This window comes from Xenopus laevis, chromosome 8L (assembly GCF_017654675.1).
Source record: "Xenopus laevis strain J_2021 chromosome 8L, Xenopus_laevis_v10.1, whole genome shotgun sequence".
Taxonomy (NCBI): Eukaryota; Metazoa; Chordata; class Amphibia; order Anura; family Pipidae; genus Xenopus; species Xenopus laevis.
The window spans coordinates 24,074,855-24,092,041 of NC_054385.1; the positions used below are offsets into that span (position 1 = coordinate 24,074,855).

At 39.3% G+C, this 17,187-nt stretch overlaps 1 protein-coding gene across 1 annotated transcript in view; it reads right to left on the reverse strand.

Annotated features, from left to right (window-relative positions):
- The window catches only part of LOC108698294 (pappalysin-1), a 204,755-nt gene that overhangs the window by 87,990 nt on the left and 99,578 nt on the right, over positions 1-17,187 (reverse strand). The window contains exons 8-9 of the mRNA XM_018229682.2: positions 5,737-5,865; positions 4,445-4,536 (exon numbers count right to left, since the gene is read on the reverse strand). Coding sequence (XP_018085171.1) covers positions 4,445-4,536; positions 5,737-5,865 — 221 coding nt within the window. The remainder of the gene's footprint in view (positions 1-4,444; positions 4,537-5,736; positions 5,866-17,187) is intronic.

A 17,187-nucleotide genomic window follows, 5' to 3' on the forward strand; every position in this document is an offset into this window, starting at 1 on the left:
GCAACCTGATAGCTGCTGAAATAAACTGGAGAACTGCTAAACAAAATGCACAGAAATAGGTATAAACACAACAAATACAAAAATTAAGACCATTTGCAAATTGTCTTAGAATATACCGTAAACGTCTACGTCAGGGCTGTCCCCCCTTTTGTGGCTGCCACCTACCTGCTGTTTCTGCTTACATGTGTAAATAAATGGTATCACTACAGACATTAACTGGCCCCTGCATTGTTTAATCGTTGATTTTGTGGTAACATGGGTGTGGTTTAAAGTGGGTGTGGTTTAAAAACAGGAAGTGGTCAACACTGGCTTCCATTATCGACCCTCCACTATATAGACAGGAAAAATTTTGGCCCTCTGTACCACAGAATTTGGACAGCACTGATTTACATCATACAATTAAAGAAACAGTTCAGTGTGAAAATATAAACTGTATATAAATAGATAGGCTGTGCAAAATAAAAAATGTTTCTAATATAGTTAGTTAGCCAAAAATGTAATCTATAAAGGCTGGAGTGACTGGATGTCAAACATAATAGCCAGAACACTATTTCCTGCTTTTCAGCTCTATAAATTATAGTTAGTCAGCGACTTGAAGGGGGCCACATCGTCCATTTATGTTCAGTGAGTTTGCAATTGATCCTAAGCATTCAACTCAGATTCAAAAGCAACAGATATAACCAGGGTAACCAGTCAGTGTAAACCAAGAGAGCTGAAAAGCAGGAAGTAGTGGTCTGGCTATTATGTTAGAAATCCAGTCACTCCAGCCTTTATACATTAAGGGGCCAATTCACTAACTTCGAGTGAAGGATTCGAAAAAAAAAAACTTCGAATTTCGAAGGTTTTTTTGAGCTACTTCGACCATCGAATGGGCTACTTCGACCTTCGACTACGACTTTGAATCGAAGGATTCGTAGTAAAAATCGTTTGACTATTCGACCATTCGATAGTCGAAGTACTGTCTCTTTAAAAAAAACTTCGACCCCCTAGTTCGCCATCTAAAAGCTACCGAAGTCAATGTTAGCCTATGGGGAAGGTCCCCATTGGCTTGGCTATCTTTTTTTGGTTGAAGGATAATCCTTCGATCGATGGATTAAAATCCTTCAAATCGTTCGATCCGAAGGAATTATCCTTCGATTGTTCGATCGAACTATCTGCGCTAAATCCTTCGACTTCGATATTCGAAGTCGAAGGATTTTAATCCCTAGTCGAATATCGAGGGTTAATTAACCCTCGATATTTGACCCTTAGTGAATCGGCCCCTAAATTTTTGGCTAACTAAATATATTAGAAACATTTTTCTATTTACCAAGTTTTTATTTTTACACTGAACAATTCCTTTAACAAATAAACAAGCTCTTTAAAAAAACAAATTAAAAACAATTAGAACAAATTTATTTCTACTTATATGATGTAGCCCTCTTCTAGCACACATTTAGTTGCGTGTGGCGCTATAGGAGCCCTTTAAAATGGAGTGCCTCCACTCAAGGTCAGGACAGGCTGAACTGTAATACTCCTCCCTCGGAACTTCTCTGATCCACAATAAACATACAAAGTGGAACGGTTGATGGATTAATTTGGCAGGACACTGTACCTTTAAATTACAGTGATACAGGTCACCTGCCAGCCAGGAGCAACTTCACTGAATTAAAGCGGACCTGTCAACTACACATAAAAACTTGTATAATGAAAGTCCTTTACAAATTAAAAATGGAACCTAAATTATTTTCTTTATTAAAACATCCATACCTGTTATAATGGGGTTTAAATATCTGATATTACCTACCCCATCCCTATGTCGAAGGCATAGAGGTAGGGCAGTCAATTACTTTCTGTTTCCATTTAGCACTTCCTAGATGTCACTGCTCTTGTCACTTTCCCCCTCCCTCCTCATACTCTATAATTGTGTAGGGCACTGTGTATAGGCATTAGATCCCCTGTTCTGGAGCATACACAAGATTTCGGGGTGATAAACAATTTGTCTTAATAACAAATTGCCACAAAATAGCTCCTGCCTGCTTGATGTGATTGTGTAATTCAAAGACTGAAGGAAAAAAAATTCTAAAAAATAAACAAAGTGTAAGTAAAGTTTATTTTGCTCAACTAATAGGACAGTAAAGAATTTGTAATTATTTCTTAGGGTGACAGGTCCACTTTAATGCAGCTGATGATCTCTGAACTGCTGGAGGGGAATCCCCACATATGTGCCAGTTGCTTCAAAGTCCTGAGAAGGACTCCTTTTGGTTTTCCGTGCCCTGAGAAGAGCACGCTTTGCTCTTCAGAGACCTGACAAGCTTTTCTGCCACTGGGGTTCCTTACTGACTTTCCCACACAGAAACTCTGGGAGCATGCACACTTTGCTTGTACTCTGCTGCTTCTCTCTCCCAGCAGCACTTCCTCTCTGCCTCTTCCTTCCTGGCAGCTGGCAGAGGGTGGGGCAGCTGGCAGAGGGTGGGGCAGAGGGTGGGTCCTCTCCCTCCTTTCACAGAAACAATACAGAGGAGAGACAAGTATAAACAGCTCTCCTACAATGGATTTAAAACACCTTTACCATAAATTTGTTTCAGGTAGCAGGTGTTGAAAGCAGTTAAGTTTACTGGAAGCTCAACCGATCATTAGCTCCCGATACAACTGACCATAGTCAATGTGATAGGGTCTTAGATTGCAAGCTCAGCCGTGGCAGGAATTCATGTGAATGATGCATAATCTCTGTAAAGCGCTGTGGAATATGTCAGTGCTATATAAAAAATAATAGTAAACCTAGGCCTCAACCAAAGGTCCGTTTAGCAGTAAGTATGAATGTGTTGGTGCTGTACTAGTGAAACAAAGCAACCAGACAGAAAAACAGCTAGAGCTATGATCTGCACTGATATATTCCTTGTTAAGATGTAAGTGTTTTAAAGTAAAGAAAATACAGTAAAACCCACATTTTACACCCCCTAATTTTAAGTTTTCCCTCATTTTACATTGTTGTTTTGTGGTACCACCTATATATTATGCATTATACATTTCCCTGATTTTACAATTTCCTTGATTTTACATACATTTTTTCTGGTCCCCTGAAAAACATAAAATAGGTTTCTACTATATGGCAAAGATTAAATAGTGAATAACAGATAACACCATTATGTTCTACAGAGCTCATCTGCTGTGTAACTTGAGCCTTTGCTCCTTTGAATGGCTTCCCCCATTGCTACACAGCAGCTTATTTATATAATCAATAGTAGTGTTTACGAAGCAAACAAAGCAATTTTACCAGTGCTTTAAAATGTTTTTGATGTTTGACTGTTCCTTTAAGAGAGAATGGCACACAGTAACTTAGAATTGTCTTTCTACGTGTCTTCCAGTACTAAAAAGCTATGTTTTCTTCTCAGTAAATCAGCATATTAGGATACAAGGCTGACTGCCACCACTAACATGCAATGTCAGACTGAGATGCCTTGGGCCCAACAGAAAACCTTAGAACATGGGCCCACTTGCCAAACTATTATTCCTCCTCTCTTCACTATTCTCCTAGTCTTTTATATCTACTTACTATATTCTTCCATTATTAAGCATTTTCCCCATAAAGAACTAGGGAATGGTCATGAAATAGTCCAAAAGGTTAGAAGCAAGAGGGCTCACTAACACCTGGGCCTACCGGGTGTTTTCCTGGTATCCTGGTGGGCCAGTCACACACAGCTAACATGGCATAGTAAGCTTCTTTTGAAAGTATATTTTATCACTGAAAAGGTTTGCAGTGCCTTTCTCATGGATGTTACTGACATATGTAAAGAAACAAAAAAAAAACATAAGGTTGAATCTGATGAATGAGTGTTTTTTTTTTTAACTAAACTGTTGTGTAACTTTTGTAAGACTAAATATATTATATATTTATAATATTTATATATAATATTTATTAATATTATGTTTAAATGTTATTGAGAAATTGAGAGTTGTTTAGAAAATACATTAAGTCATCCCTAGGCCAAGGGCACACTAAGCAGATTGTTTGCTTTCTTCCACAGGCTCTTTTTATAGAGGTGGAGGACAGCAGATTTGCTCTTATGTGCACACCCTTGTGACCCCATTGACAGGCCAAGTGTCATCCTGTGTGGAGCTACATAGAGTGGATATCAGCCTTTTGGTGCCAATATCTGCTCTGTGTACCTCCACATTGGCCAACACATGGTCTGTCAATATAGTGGATCAACTTTCCCCTGTTCATAGATCCGTTTTCCTCTGCCTCTATAAAAACGCCTGCAGAGGAAAGCAGACAATCCACTTATTGTGTCCCTGGCCTTACAACCATCAAGGTCACTTCTTCAATCCACAAGACTTTTCACAGGCATATACAGTAGGTTATGAACAAACCTGTTCCTATTTCAGTTAGGCAAGTTTTTACATCTTATTTTAGTTATTAACTGTAATCAGTAGCAAATGACTCTGGGATGTATGAATTTACCAAGACAGTGGAAAGACACTTCCTGTTGGCAAAAGAGCGAGCAGCCATCACCATTCAGCTTGTTAATGTCATCACATTCCTCTCCAAGGTCCCTACAAGAGAAGGATACTTTTAGCTTTTGATAACAATTAAATTGGGGCTAACTCTCCCTTACACAGTTACAGTGCACACCAGAGTTCTTGACAAAAATTGTGCCATTGTCTTATGTAAATGTTAAATGTAGCTAGTTTTAAAAAGTCAAGAGCCGACCTACTGGGGGAGCGGCGGTTACAAATTCACCCTTGCCCTAACCCCCTCTGGCCCGCTGGTGAGAATGCAGTACATAAATCGTGTGGCCTGTACCCAGGCCAGGAAACTACTAGTTACGTTATTGTAAAGAGTGCTGTAAAACGTAGGGTAACAAACATTAATTAACAATAAATATAAATCAAGAAATATGTTGTAGTTATTGACATGCAGCTCATATATATCAAGCATTGCTAAAGCTTCGACCTAAAAAACATTAGAAAGCCTATGGGGACCTTCGCCATAGGCTAACATTGCATTTCGGTAGGTTTTAGGTGGCGTAGTAGGGGGTCGAAATTTTTTTTAAAGAGACAGTACTTCGACTATCGAATGGTCGAATAGTCTAATGATTTTTAGTTCGAATCGAAGGTCGAAGTAGCCAATTCGATGGTCGAAGTAGCCAAAAAAAACATTCGAAATTCAAAGTTTTTTTTATTCTATTCCTTCACTCGAACTTAGTAAATGGGCCCCTGGGTGTCATGACGTAATTTTCCGGCGCAAAACTCAAACTTTGCCGCCAATTCTCCTTTAAAAGGGCCCTTCTGGATTGGAACAATGACCAAGCTGGCTTCTGTTCACAGATCCTGCTAAAGCTTTGTATTCTATTGGTTCCACAGTGGAATGCCCAGGGCCCCAAAAGGGCGTAGATTAACACCAAAACTCGCAGGGGTTCTTTTGTGCATACTTCCAAATGAGTATCCGCACTCCAAGGCAAATGGCTTCAACAAAGGGAGGGGTGCACGGTAATTTTGTATACACCAATTATTCTCAGACCAGCACTCCCTGTTATAAAAATCAATTATTTTATTGTTACACCCGACGTTTCGGTCCCTATTGGGACCTTTTTCAAGGTTCCTTGAAATATTATTGTGTGTATTATTTGTTACCCTCTATTTTAGGACAGTGTACGACTTTAACCAGTTCCCCACCAGAGATCTCTAAATGGAAGACAACAGGTTAAATGCATCCTTAATGAAAATGCACTGGTTTTTTTTAGCCTCTCTTACTCTTGGATGATTCCATCACCACAGTAGCCACTTCCATGTCGATAAACCAACTCTGGGGATGGCTCGCTCTGCTCATTGCCAGACATGGTCACCACCTGATATTTGTAGATGCTGTTTGGAATCAGATCCCTGCAAATAAGAAACAACACTGGTCATAATGATGCCCTGACACAATGTAAGGCAGTTTTTTCACCAACATTTTTTCAAATGAGCAAATAGATTCTTTTATATTTAATTTGAATCTGATATAGGGCTAGGCATCTTAGTTTTTCAGGTGCCTTCAGTCACTTTTTACTGCTGCACTGCAAGTTGTAGTGATATTACCACCCTCCTTTCATCTCCAGCAGCCTGGCAGCAGAACAATGGGAAAGTACCAGATAACAATTCCCCAGTAGATATGAGAATAGCACTCAATGGTAAAAATCCCAGATCAACTGTGACTCCTTCAGTTACATTGAGTAGGAGAAACAATGACTTATCTGAAAGCAGTTCCAAGTGCTGGCTCTTTCTGAAAGCATAGAAATAGACACAATGACCTGAGATGCCTGATACACACCAATATTACAACTTAAAAAAAATACACTTGGTTTAAAAGAACAGTTAAGTGTGAAAATAAAAACTGGGTAAATAGATAGGCTGTGCAAAATAAAAAATGTTTCTAATATAGTTAGGCAAAAATGTCATGTATAAAGGCTGCAGTGACTGATGTGTAATGTTTCTTATATAGTTAGTTAGGCAAAAATGTAATTTATAAAGACTGCAGTGACTGATGTATAACACAAAAGACAGAAAACTACTTCCTGCTTTTCAGCTCTCTTTGTTTACACTGACTGGTTACACTGGTTATCAGGCAGTACCCAATCAGAGACTGGAGGGGGGGGGCACATGGTTCACATCTGTTGCTTTTGAATCTGAGCTGCATGCTGAGGATCAATTGCAAACTCGCTGAACAGATATGTACCCCCTTCAAGGAACAGTTCAGTGTGAAAATAAAAACTGTGTAAATAGGCTGTGCAAAATAAAAAATGTTTCTAATATAGTTAGTTAGAAAAAATGTAATGTATACAGGCTGGAGTAACTGGATGTCTAACATAATAGCCAGGACACTACTTCCTGCTTTTCAGCTCTCTAACTCTGAGCTAGTCAGGGGAAGAAGGAACACATGGTACATAACTGTTCAGTGAGTTTGCATTTTATCCTCAGCATTCAGCTCAGATTCAAAAGCAACAGATATGACCCATGTGCCCCCCCCTTAAGTCACCAGTCAGTGTAAACCAAGAGAACTGAAAAGCAGGAAGTGTGTTCTGTTCTGTAACAAATCCAGTCACTCCAGCCTATATACATTACATTTTTGCTTGACTAACTATATTGGAAACATTTTTTATTTTGTACAGTTGTTATTTTTACACTGAACAATACCTTTCAAGTTGCTGACTAACTCAGAGTTATAGAGCTGAAAAGTAGGAAGTAGTGTTCGGGCTATTATGTTACACATCCGCACTGAACTGTTCCTTTAAGAATGTTATATGGTAGAATTAATTATTTGTAATGCATTTGTAAAATACCGCCAATTTTATTTAGAAACTGAGGGAGAAATGCATTAAAACAAGACTGACAAAACATTTTGGCCAGATTTATCAAAGTGTGAAACTAGAACTCACGACAGTAAAATTCCCCCAATGTCTATTAATTTTGATCAGGTTTGTAAAGGCATATTTATCAAATTGTGAACTGTAACTTTTACCCATTGATGAATACACTAATACAAATACCATAGGAATGAATTGACTGTGGGGGAATTTTACTGTAGCAACCTCTAATTTCACATTTTGAAAAATTTGCCCCAATGTGTCTTTTTTTATTCTTACTTATATTTCACTGGACCAGAAAAACCGTAAAACAGTAGTGAGGCTTTGCAAGTTATCTAAAATTGCTTGTAAAACTGGAGCAGAAATATACAGTATTACATAGTTAACAATAATTCAATATTATGTTCAGTATTGCCAAGAGGGAGAGAAAGGACAACCCTGGTGTGTTCCATTAGTAAATGCCACGCACAACACAATGGCTGATTGGTGTGACAGCACTGAGAGAAAATGAACATTATGGATACTTGGATCAAATTAAGAGCTAATTTTATGGGTTTTGCACTGAAGTCCTGCTATTTCTGGCTATATCCCAGTTACTGATAATTCCAATAAGATGTAGTTTTTTTTTTTTTAGTAACTATGTTTCTGAGAAACAATCGTCTGACCATTGTGCGCACCCACAAATCCAGGCAATTTAGGCAAGTTAGTGGGGGAGCAATTTGAACATTTTGTCATCAGTATTAATTGCCTGGGCAACACAACAACTGAAAGTGACATGTGTGTGTTGTGGCCCTTACAGTAAACATACCCTCCTCACTTAATGCCCATCCAGCTAATTATAAGAGTGGTATTAAACAGGGGAATAAACTATAGTTAGTATAGATATGGGTATATAAAATTTATGTGAAAGTAGGGAGGGGTGTGTGTATGGATGCTGGGTTTTCATTTGGAGGGGTTGAACTTGATGGACTTGGACTTGATGGACTTTGTCTTTTTTCAACCCAATTTAACTAAGTAACTATGTAGTAACACTGTTAATAATATGAGATTTCAGCAGAAATTAGGGCTAAAGTGGATAAATAGCAAGGTCAACTTCAAATGAATGTAATGTATCTACTACACTATTATATGCACCAGGTCCTATAGTCATTCAGGTGCAACAGACGTCATTTTCTCTGTTGCAAGCCATGGAAGAATTCTATTGAATACCAAATGTAATCTCCAAAGAGCACAGTTTGGGATTTTGCCCTACAGTGTGTTTAATAATGCACCTGCTATTTGAAGACAAGGGAAATCTCCAGTTTCCACTACATGTGAAAAAAAAAATCAGATGAAAACAGCTGGCCTCATCAAAAAAGACAGAATCATGGGGCGCCTGAAAGGATTCCTGGCACCTCAGATATGTAATTGATTAATTCTCCTTTGCCATCCTGGCTCTGCTCGGGAAGGTGCAGGTCCATACAGACCAGAAAAAAGGAGAAAACCAACTGCAGTTTATTTATAATAAATGGTAATTTTGAGCTTATAATATTTTTAAAAATACAGGCAACATTTACTTTCAGGAAGCAGTTCCTAATCTGATGAAACAGCCATTATCAAAAACAAATTCATGTTGCATGTAGTTGCAGAAATATGATACTAAATACAAAAGTAACCCCCCCCACGCCAGAGATAGATATTTTTATGAAAAACTAGTGATGACCTATTTATTTAGAAGTACATGCCTGTGTCCCAGACCTTACTGCCATTCCCATCCTGAATTTATACCTTAATTTTAATATTATAAAACTGGGACCATTTAGGTGACACCCTGATTGGCCACAACCAGAATCAGGGTTGGACTGGACATTGGGGGCCCACTCAGGGGTGCTTCGCCAATGAGTCGAGTTGAGGGTGTTGCCTCAGGCGGCATCGCCCCACTAGGTACCAGAGGCAGCAAAAATGCTGCTCCTGGTACTTTAAGAGTGAATTTCTGGGGGAGGGGGGGCAGCAGCAACTGCTGCTGCCTCAGGCGGCGGACGGGCCATTATCGCCCCTGGGCCCACTGGGTTACAAACCTCCAGGGGCCCCAGTGTGCTTGTGTGCATGCCTAGCGCATGGTGCGTACCTGCAAACGCCGGTCTGGGCCAGCGGGGACCAATGAGGGCTGGGGACCACCGGGTTTTTTCCCGTTGTCCCACTGGCCCAGTCCGACCCTGATCAGAATGTTCACACACCACTGATCAGCCCAATATCACAACCACTTTCTGGGAAACTCCCAACTCTGCACTTAGGTACCTCTTCAAGTACTCCTATTTGAAGCTGGAAAGAGTCGGTAGAAAAAGGCAAATAATTTAAAAAGCTATAAATAATAAAGACCAATTGAAATTTTCTCAAAACTGCCCATTCTACTACTAAAAAGGTAACCTTAAGGTAAACCACCACTTTAAGGAAACTCACATGAGTTAATGAACTCATGCTGGGTTTTGGGCCTGATTACCACACAGAATTTTTTTTCTTAATAAGGGCTCATTCATTTATCAACAAGGGTCAACAACAATCACCTCCTAAATTATCTCCTATGTGGGTGTTTGTTTTGGTCCAGGTAAGGTTAACTTAACCTGTTGTTTCCCTTCCTGTCACCTACCAGGGAAAGTCTTTCATAGGCCCTGCCCCTATTCATGAGCAAACATGTTCCATTGTGAAAATGTTGTCTACTAGCAATTCTATGAAGGTAGTCAGGGTATTTGTTTCTAGAAAATGTATTTAATTTGGCCTGACTTGTGGACATTCTAATACTGTTATGACTCATGACTCTCACTAAAAACAATACCCTGCAGGCTATTTTATTTGAAGACACAGTCTAAAAAAGCCAATGGGGTCCCACATCCCTCATCTTGCTTCCTAACAGCAGGTGACAATTGTCCAAAAATCGCTGCCGATAAACAGTGTGGGCACCAAAACCTTGCATGTGCCATCACTGTTAAAGTAACATAAAGTAATAAAAATATAATGTAGTGTTCACCTGCACTAGTAAAACTGCTGTGTTTGCTTCAGAAACATTACTATTGTTTATATAAATAAGCTGTTGTGTAGCAATGGGGCCAGCCATTCAAAGGAGAAAAGGCTTAGGTTACACAGCAGATAAGCGCCGTAGAACAATGTTGTTATCTGTTATCCACTATTTAACCTGTGCCATGCAGCCTTCTTTCAATTTCTGCCATTGCTACAGAGCAGCTTGTTATATGAACTATAGCAGTGTTTGGGAAGCAAACAGCTCAGTTTTATCAGTGTAGGGCAACAATACATGATATTTTCATTACTTTTCATTTACTTTTTTCATTACTAAAACAGTTTAAAAAATGTTTTGGTGTTACTGTTCCTTTAATGAGACATTTATCAGATTAAGAAGACATGACCAAAAGCTATGCAGCAGTGTATTCTAAATCAACATTCAGTGTCATCATTAAAAAAAAAAAAAAAAAAAAGGCTTTTTAGCTAATAATTAGCTTGCAGACTGATAGTTCACCAGAAATACTTTTTTCAATCACTTTCTATGTTCTGCTTTTGATCATTTTCCTAATATTGAAGTTTAATTTTTCACTTTCTTATGTCTTTCTAAAGCAGCTTTGGGGGGGGGGGGGTTGCCGACCCTGTAAATGTTCGAAATGATACACATTTCTTATCTTTGGCCCTGTTGAGCAGAATTCCCTAAGTCTCTCACTGTTAGAATTGAGTTAAATTAGAATTAGAATTGAGACAATAGTTGCAAATATTCCCCAGATGCTGCTGAGAAACATATAAAATAATGTAGCAAACTGTAACAGTTCAGAATCAGCACCTAGATCACTCAGCTGCCAGATTGAAACAGACACATTCAACTTTAAACTTCAATTCTGGAAAAAGTCAAAAATAAAACATGGAAAGTGATTGAAAATAGTCTTTATTCCTGGTGAACAATAAAAAGTTAAAAATCTGCCATGCAAAGAAGACACCATATATAAACATGATCCAGAAACACTACTGTTTTATCTGGGTCCAAATTCTTTTGAAGTGGTAGTTCACATTGAATTAACCTTAAGTATGTTATAGAAAGGCCAATTCTACCTTTCAATTGGTCTTCATTGTCAAAAAACAAATGCTCTGTAAGGCTACACATGTATTGTTATTGCTGCTTTTTATTACTCATCTTTGTATTCAGTCCCTATCCAATTCATATCCCAGTCTCTTATTCAAATCAATGCATGGTTGCTAGGGTAATTTGGATACTAGCAACCAGATTTACTGATATTACAAATTGTAGAGCTGCTGAATAAAATTCTAAACAACCCAAAATAACCTAACAACCAGAAAGTAGTTTGACTGAGTTTGCAAACTGGAGAACTGTTGGATAAAAAGCCTGTTATATATGATATATATGTTATGTATTAATGTGTGTGCTCTCATACAGATCCCATACTGATCTGATACTGACAGTCTCATGTGACATGATCTTTGTCTGTTAATGCAGAAGTGTTAATAACGTTATGCTTTCTTAAAGCAAGAGAAGCATGGTGTCTGTGTGCAGTTTCTCCTCTGTCTAAAGAACACTGCAGGCTTACGTGAGATAGAGCTACCGGTAATCCCATCATTTAAGCAGAATGGCAACAAAGCCAGTTAACTCAAAAACCCCAGCAGCCAAAACCCTGTTTCTCTGTGAGGCTAAAGTTCTTCTAATGTTATTATTACTTATCTTTTCACGGAAAGCATAAATTTTGGGTAGATAAGGGTTGGGCTAAGGGTTGAACTTACATATTTACCAGCAACTACATTGCCTTGACAGGTCTTGACAGGTGTTTTACCAGGTAGGCCTGCAAAATATCAGCCAGATGGCAAACTTAAAAATAACAAACAAATAGGTGACCCTTAAATGCAGCTTTATTGCTATGGGTTACCAATCCAGTACCATCTTACATTACAAAAGAAAATATATAAGGGGTCATTTATTACCCTGGGGGTTGTAACTGCTAGAGCAATAAAGGGCTTTGCACACTGCATGGGACATTGTAAGTCAGCCCTATAGAGATACAAGGTGTGGGACAGGATGCAAAATGCACCCTTATGTACCTTTACCTAAATCTTTATTGCCTTTAAATAATATGATGCACCTATTAATGAAAACAAACAAATTATTCATAAGATGCAGCAATATATGACCCAAGAAAGATAATGTAACCTTTTTTTACATGATATCAACTGCCCACAAGTCAGTTATGATGTTGTCAGATGGTCCGTAATCCTGATATGTGCCAGAATATAAAGAAGCAGAAAAAAAAATATATGGAATCAGTGTGCGGGGGTAAAAAAAAAAGGCTTTATTTTATGTACAGCAACATTCATTCAAAGTCCTTGGTCTTTTTAAAAGGCTTTTTATGGCTCTTTGTATTTCATACGCTCAGTTGATTGATAAAAGTATTAGGTTACAACATTACACATTTGCTTCTTTTTCCCCAGAGTAATCAAAGCGACAGCTTTCAGTGCCACTGGGTTTTGTGATCAGGCAAAGCTGCTGGTGAAAAAAACACACACACATACTATTGGTATCCACTGGGAGTATTTAATCTAACTTCCCTGCAGAAGCTCTTATTACAAGTCCTGCTGAGGTCAGTTTAGGACACTGTACAACCTTCTCTCTCCCGCTCCTCCATTGCTTCTACTTATCAGAAGAATTCTTTTATTTTTTTTTAAATCAAAAATATGTTATGTAGCAACGGGGGGGGTTAATACAGGAGATGACAAGTTCTCTTATTTGAAGATTTAGGGGGGTGAATAGAAAGTAGTTGCTGAAAAGTTGTCAATGCAAACACTGAATTCTAATGTTAATCTTTTTACTGCAGCTGCCACAAAGATGCTTGCATAAAAAAGAGACAGCAGGTGCCGACACCAACACGCCTTCCACTCTGCTCCTGCGTTAGTGAGGTCCATGTGGGGGCCAAGGGATTGAAGGAGGCCCCCAAGGGGATCTTAAGGTCCCCCTCATTAAAAATCTGGCATGGAGTGACACACAAAGGACATGAAAAGATATTGAAAACTGGAAGGAAAAGATTGTGAAGCAAATATACCAAGCCTGTGTGCTGCAGAAACAGGGTAATTTGATTAAAGCCAAGGAACAGGACAAACATCTAAACAAGTGAGCAGCATAGCAATATGTTTATAGTGCATTGTTTTTTTTTTTACCTACATATATCAGTATACAAGCCATTATAGCACACCAACTAGGATGTTATTATTGAATTAATAATGCTAATGTACAATATTTGTCCTAAATACAGTCAGTTGAGGGACTTTGCAATTTATTTTCCAGCTGTAAATGAGTGTTCACAGGACTCTAAAGTATAGTCAAACACATTTTCTTTACTCCTTTAACCTTAATAGGAATGCAATTTTAATAATATAAAAACATAATGTAGATTGTCTGTACGTGTGAGAGAGAGGGTGTAAGTTCTCCTTACTCAATCCAATGCATTGAAGGTTTTTGGTGTCACACTTATATCACTCTGTTTAGTCTATTACAACTATATTTACTGATACTGAATCAGTTACTCAGGTCATTTTTAGCAAAGTTTACTCAGACCAGGAGTGGGGGGAGGAGAAGGGGCAGTGGAGGCTAATGAGGGAGGAAGGTTTGTGACAGTCAAGAGGGGAAGTAGGGGACAGAAGAGTAGGGGGGCTGGTCCACAGTTTGTCCAAAACAGCAAATTCGCCGTTTTGGCTGAAGATGCTGGGGAGGAAAACTCAGAACTGGCGTGTATGGAGCAGGCTGACTCTCGGAGCACCCCGGGAGGCAGTGGCTCTAATACGGGTGGTGGGGGGAGTGCAAGGAAGGAAAGGCAGGTTCTAGTTATAGGGGATTCAATTATTAGAAAGGTGGATAGGGTAATCTGTCGCAAGGCCCCTACATGCCGAACAGTCTGCAGCTTGCCTGGTGCTAGGGTTCGGCATGTGGTGGAAAGAGTGGACAGATTATTGGGAGGGGTTGGGGAAGACCCAGCGGTCTTGGTACACATACGTACCAATGACAAAGTTAGAGGAGGTGGTGAAGTCCTCAAAAATGATTTTAAAAAACTAGGTGCAAAGCTGAGGGCGAGGACTTCCAAGGTAATTTTCTCAGAGATATTACCTGAGCCACGAGCAACTCTAAGGAGACAGCGGGAGCGTAGGGAGATTAATGCGTGGCTGAAAGATTGGTGTAGGGAGGAGGGTTTTGGGTTTTTGGAGAACTGGGCTGATTTTTCAGTCGGCTACAGGCTCTTTGCTAGGGATGGGCTGCACCTCAATGATGATAGAAGATAGAGAAGATGGCTAGAGGGTTGGAGGAGATTTTAAACTAGGTGTGGGGGGGGGAGGGTTCAGTAAAAGATTCAGTGGTAGACAGGTTAGATGAGATAGTGGGCAAAGAAAGGGAAAATGGGGGAGGAGATTTGGCTGGGGATACTGTTAAGGACAGGGAGGACCACATGTCATATGTTCAATATGGTGCCAGTATTAAATGTATGTTTACAAATGCAAGAAGTCTGACTGGTAAAATGGGAGAGCTGGAGCTGCTGGTGATGGAAGGAAAATATGATGTGATTGGTGTGGCCGAAACATGGCTGAATGAGTCGCATGACTGGGCAGTAAATATCAGTGGCTATACTTTGTTTCGGAGGGACAGAGGCAATAGAAGAGGAGGAGGGGTATGTCTGTATGTTAGGCAGGATTTAAAAGCTCATATAAAGGAGGAGGTTATGTTAGAAAATGGGGGGGCAGAAGTCGTATGGTTGGAGTTCTTCCCCAATTGTAAAGAATCCAGCAAATTAATTGTAGGAGTATCGTATGCTATAGACCCCCTAATGTAAGTGAGACAAAGCTCCTAATGCAAATAGAAAAGGCTGCTAGTTTAGGTAAAGTAATGATAATGAGGGATTTTAATTACCCAGATATTGACTGGAGCAACGGTACTGCCAGATCAGTTAATGGGAACAAGTTTATAAACTTATTGCACGACAATTTTTTAGCACAGGTTGTTGAGGAGCCTACCAGAAAAAATGCTATTCTTGATTTAGTGATCTCAAATGACCCAGAACTTATAGCAAATGTGCAAGTCATTGAACCCCTGTGTAATAGTGACCATAATGTTATATCTTTTAATGTCTGGTGCAAAAAACAAAAATATACTGGGGCAACAAAAACCATGAATTTTGCAAAAGCTAATTTTAGTGCCTTGAGGGCTGCCCTACAGAGCATTGATTGGGGCATTAGGTTTTCAGCTAAAAACACAGAACAGAAATGGTTGTCCTTTAAAATGATATTAAATCATTACTGTTCTCAATTTATTCCCTTAAGGACTAAACGTAGAAGCTCTAAGAATCATCCTGTGTGGCTTAATACAGAGGTAAAGAAGTTAATGGGAAAGAAGAGAAAGGCATTTAAAAACTAAAAATCTGTAGGGACAGAAGCTACATTTAATGAATATAAACACTGTAATAAATGTTGTAAATCAGCAATCCGGAAGGCTAAGAAAATAAATGAAGAGTTAATTGCGGTGGAGGTGAAAACTAACCCTAAAAAGTTTTTTAAATATATTAATAGTAAAAAGATGCAGGTTGAGAGTGTTGCTCCATTAAATAATGGTACCAGTATGGTTGTAACAGATACAGATAAGGCAAATGTGTTAAATCAGTTCTTTTCTTCAGTGTATACAATAGAGGAGTCTGGGTTCACAGGCTCACTTAATAACTGCACGAATGGTTCAGCTCAATCTAGTCAGTGGCTGACTCAGGATATGATTCAAAAAGCTTTAATACAAATTAATGTAAACAAGGCTCCAGGGCCTGATGGCATACACCCCCGGGTTCTAAGAGAGCTTAGTTCAGTTTTAGATCAGCCCTTATTTCTGATTTTCTCAGATTCACTGTCATCTGTCATCTGTCATCTGTCATCGACTGTTCGTGCTCGCCGAATGTTCGCGAACGTCGCGCGACGTTCGCCATTTTGGGTTCGCCTTAGCTGGCGCTTTTTTTTGCCCTCTCACCCCAGACCAGCAGATACATGGCAGCCAATCAGGAAGCTCTCCCTCCTGGACCACCCCCACACCCCCTGGACCACTCCCCTTCCATATATAAACTGAAGCCCTGCAGCGTTTTTTCATTCTGCCTGTGTGTGCTTGGAAGAGCTAGTGTAGGGAGAGAGCTGTTAGTAATTTGAGGGACAGTTGATAGTAAGTTTGCTGGCTAGTAATCTACTTGATACTGCTCTGTATTGGAGGGACAGAACTCTGCAGGGATTTGAGGGACATTTTAGTTTAGGTAGCTTTGCTGGCTAGTAATCTACCTTCTACTGCAGTGCTCTGTATGTAGCTGCTGTGGGCATTGATCTCTTCTGATCTCATCTGCTGAGCTGACTGCTGTAATAACCCAATAGTCCTTGTAAGGACTGCTTTTATTTTCTTTTTTGTTTTTTTACTTTGCTACTATAAGAGCCCAGTGCTATTAGTCTAGCTGTGTTGGGGAGTGGGACTGGTGTGCTACTGTGCTGCTCCTAGTAGTTCAGCAGCACCAACCCGAGTAATTTTTTTTTTTTAATATACATATATTTTTTATTTTATTTTACTTATCTTACTGTTCTTTAACGTGTCCAGTGCTGTTTGCTGTTCTTCATAGTAGTGCACCAATAGTAGTGCACTTGCAGGCATTATTTGCCCAGTGTGTTCTTCAAACAACTGCCATCTAGCTGTGTGAGCTTTTTCACATTCTGTCTAAATATCAATAATAATACCGTCTCCAGAAACACCACCTGAGTGACGTTTTTCAAGCAGCAATAATATATTCCGTATCCACTGCTGTAGTAGTGTATACGTTGACCT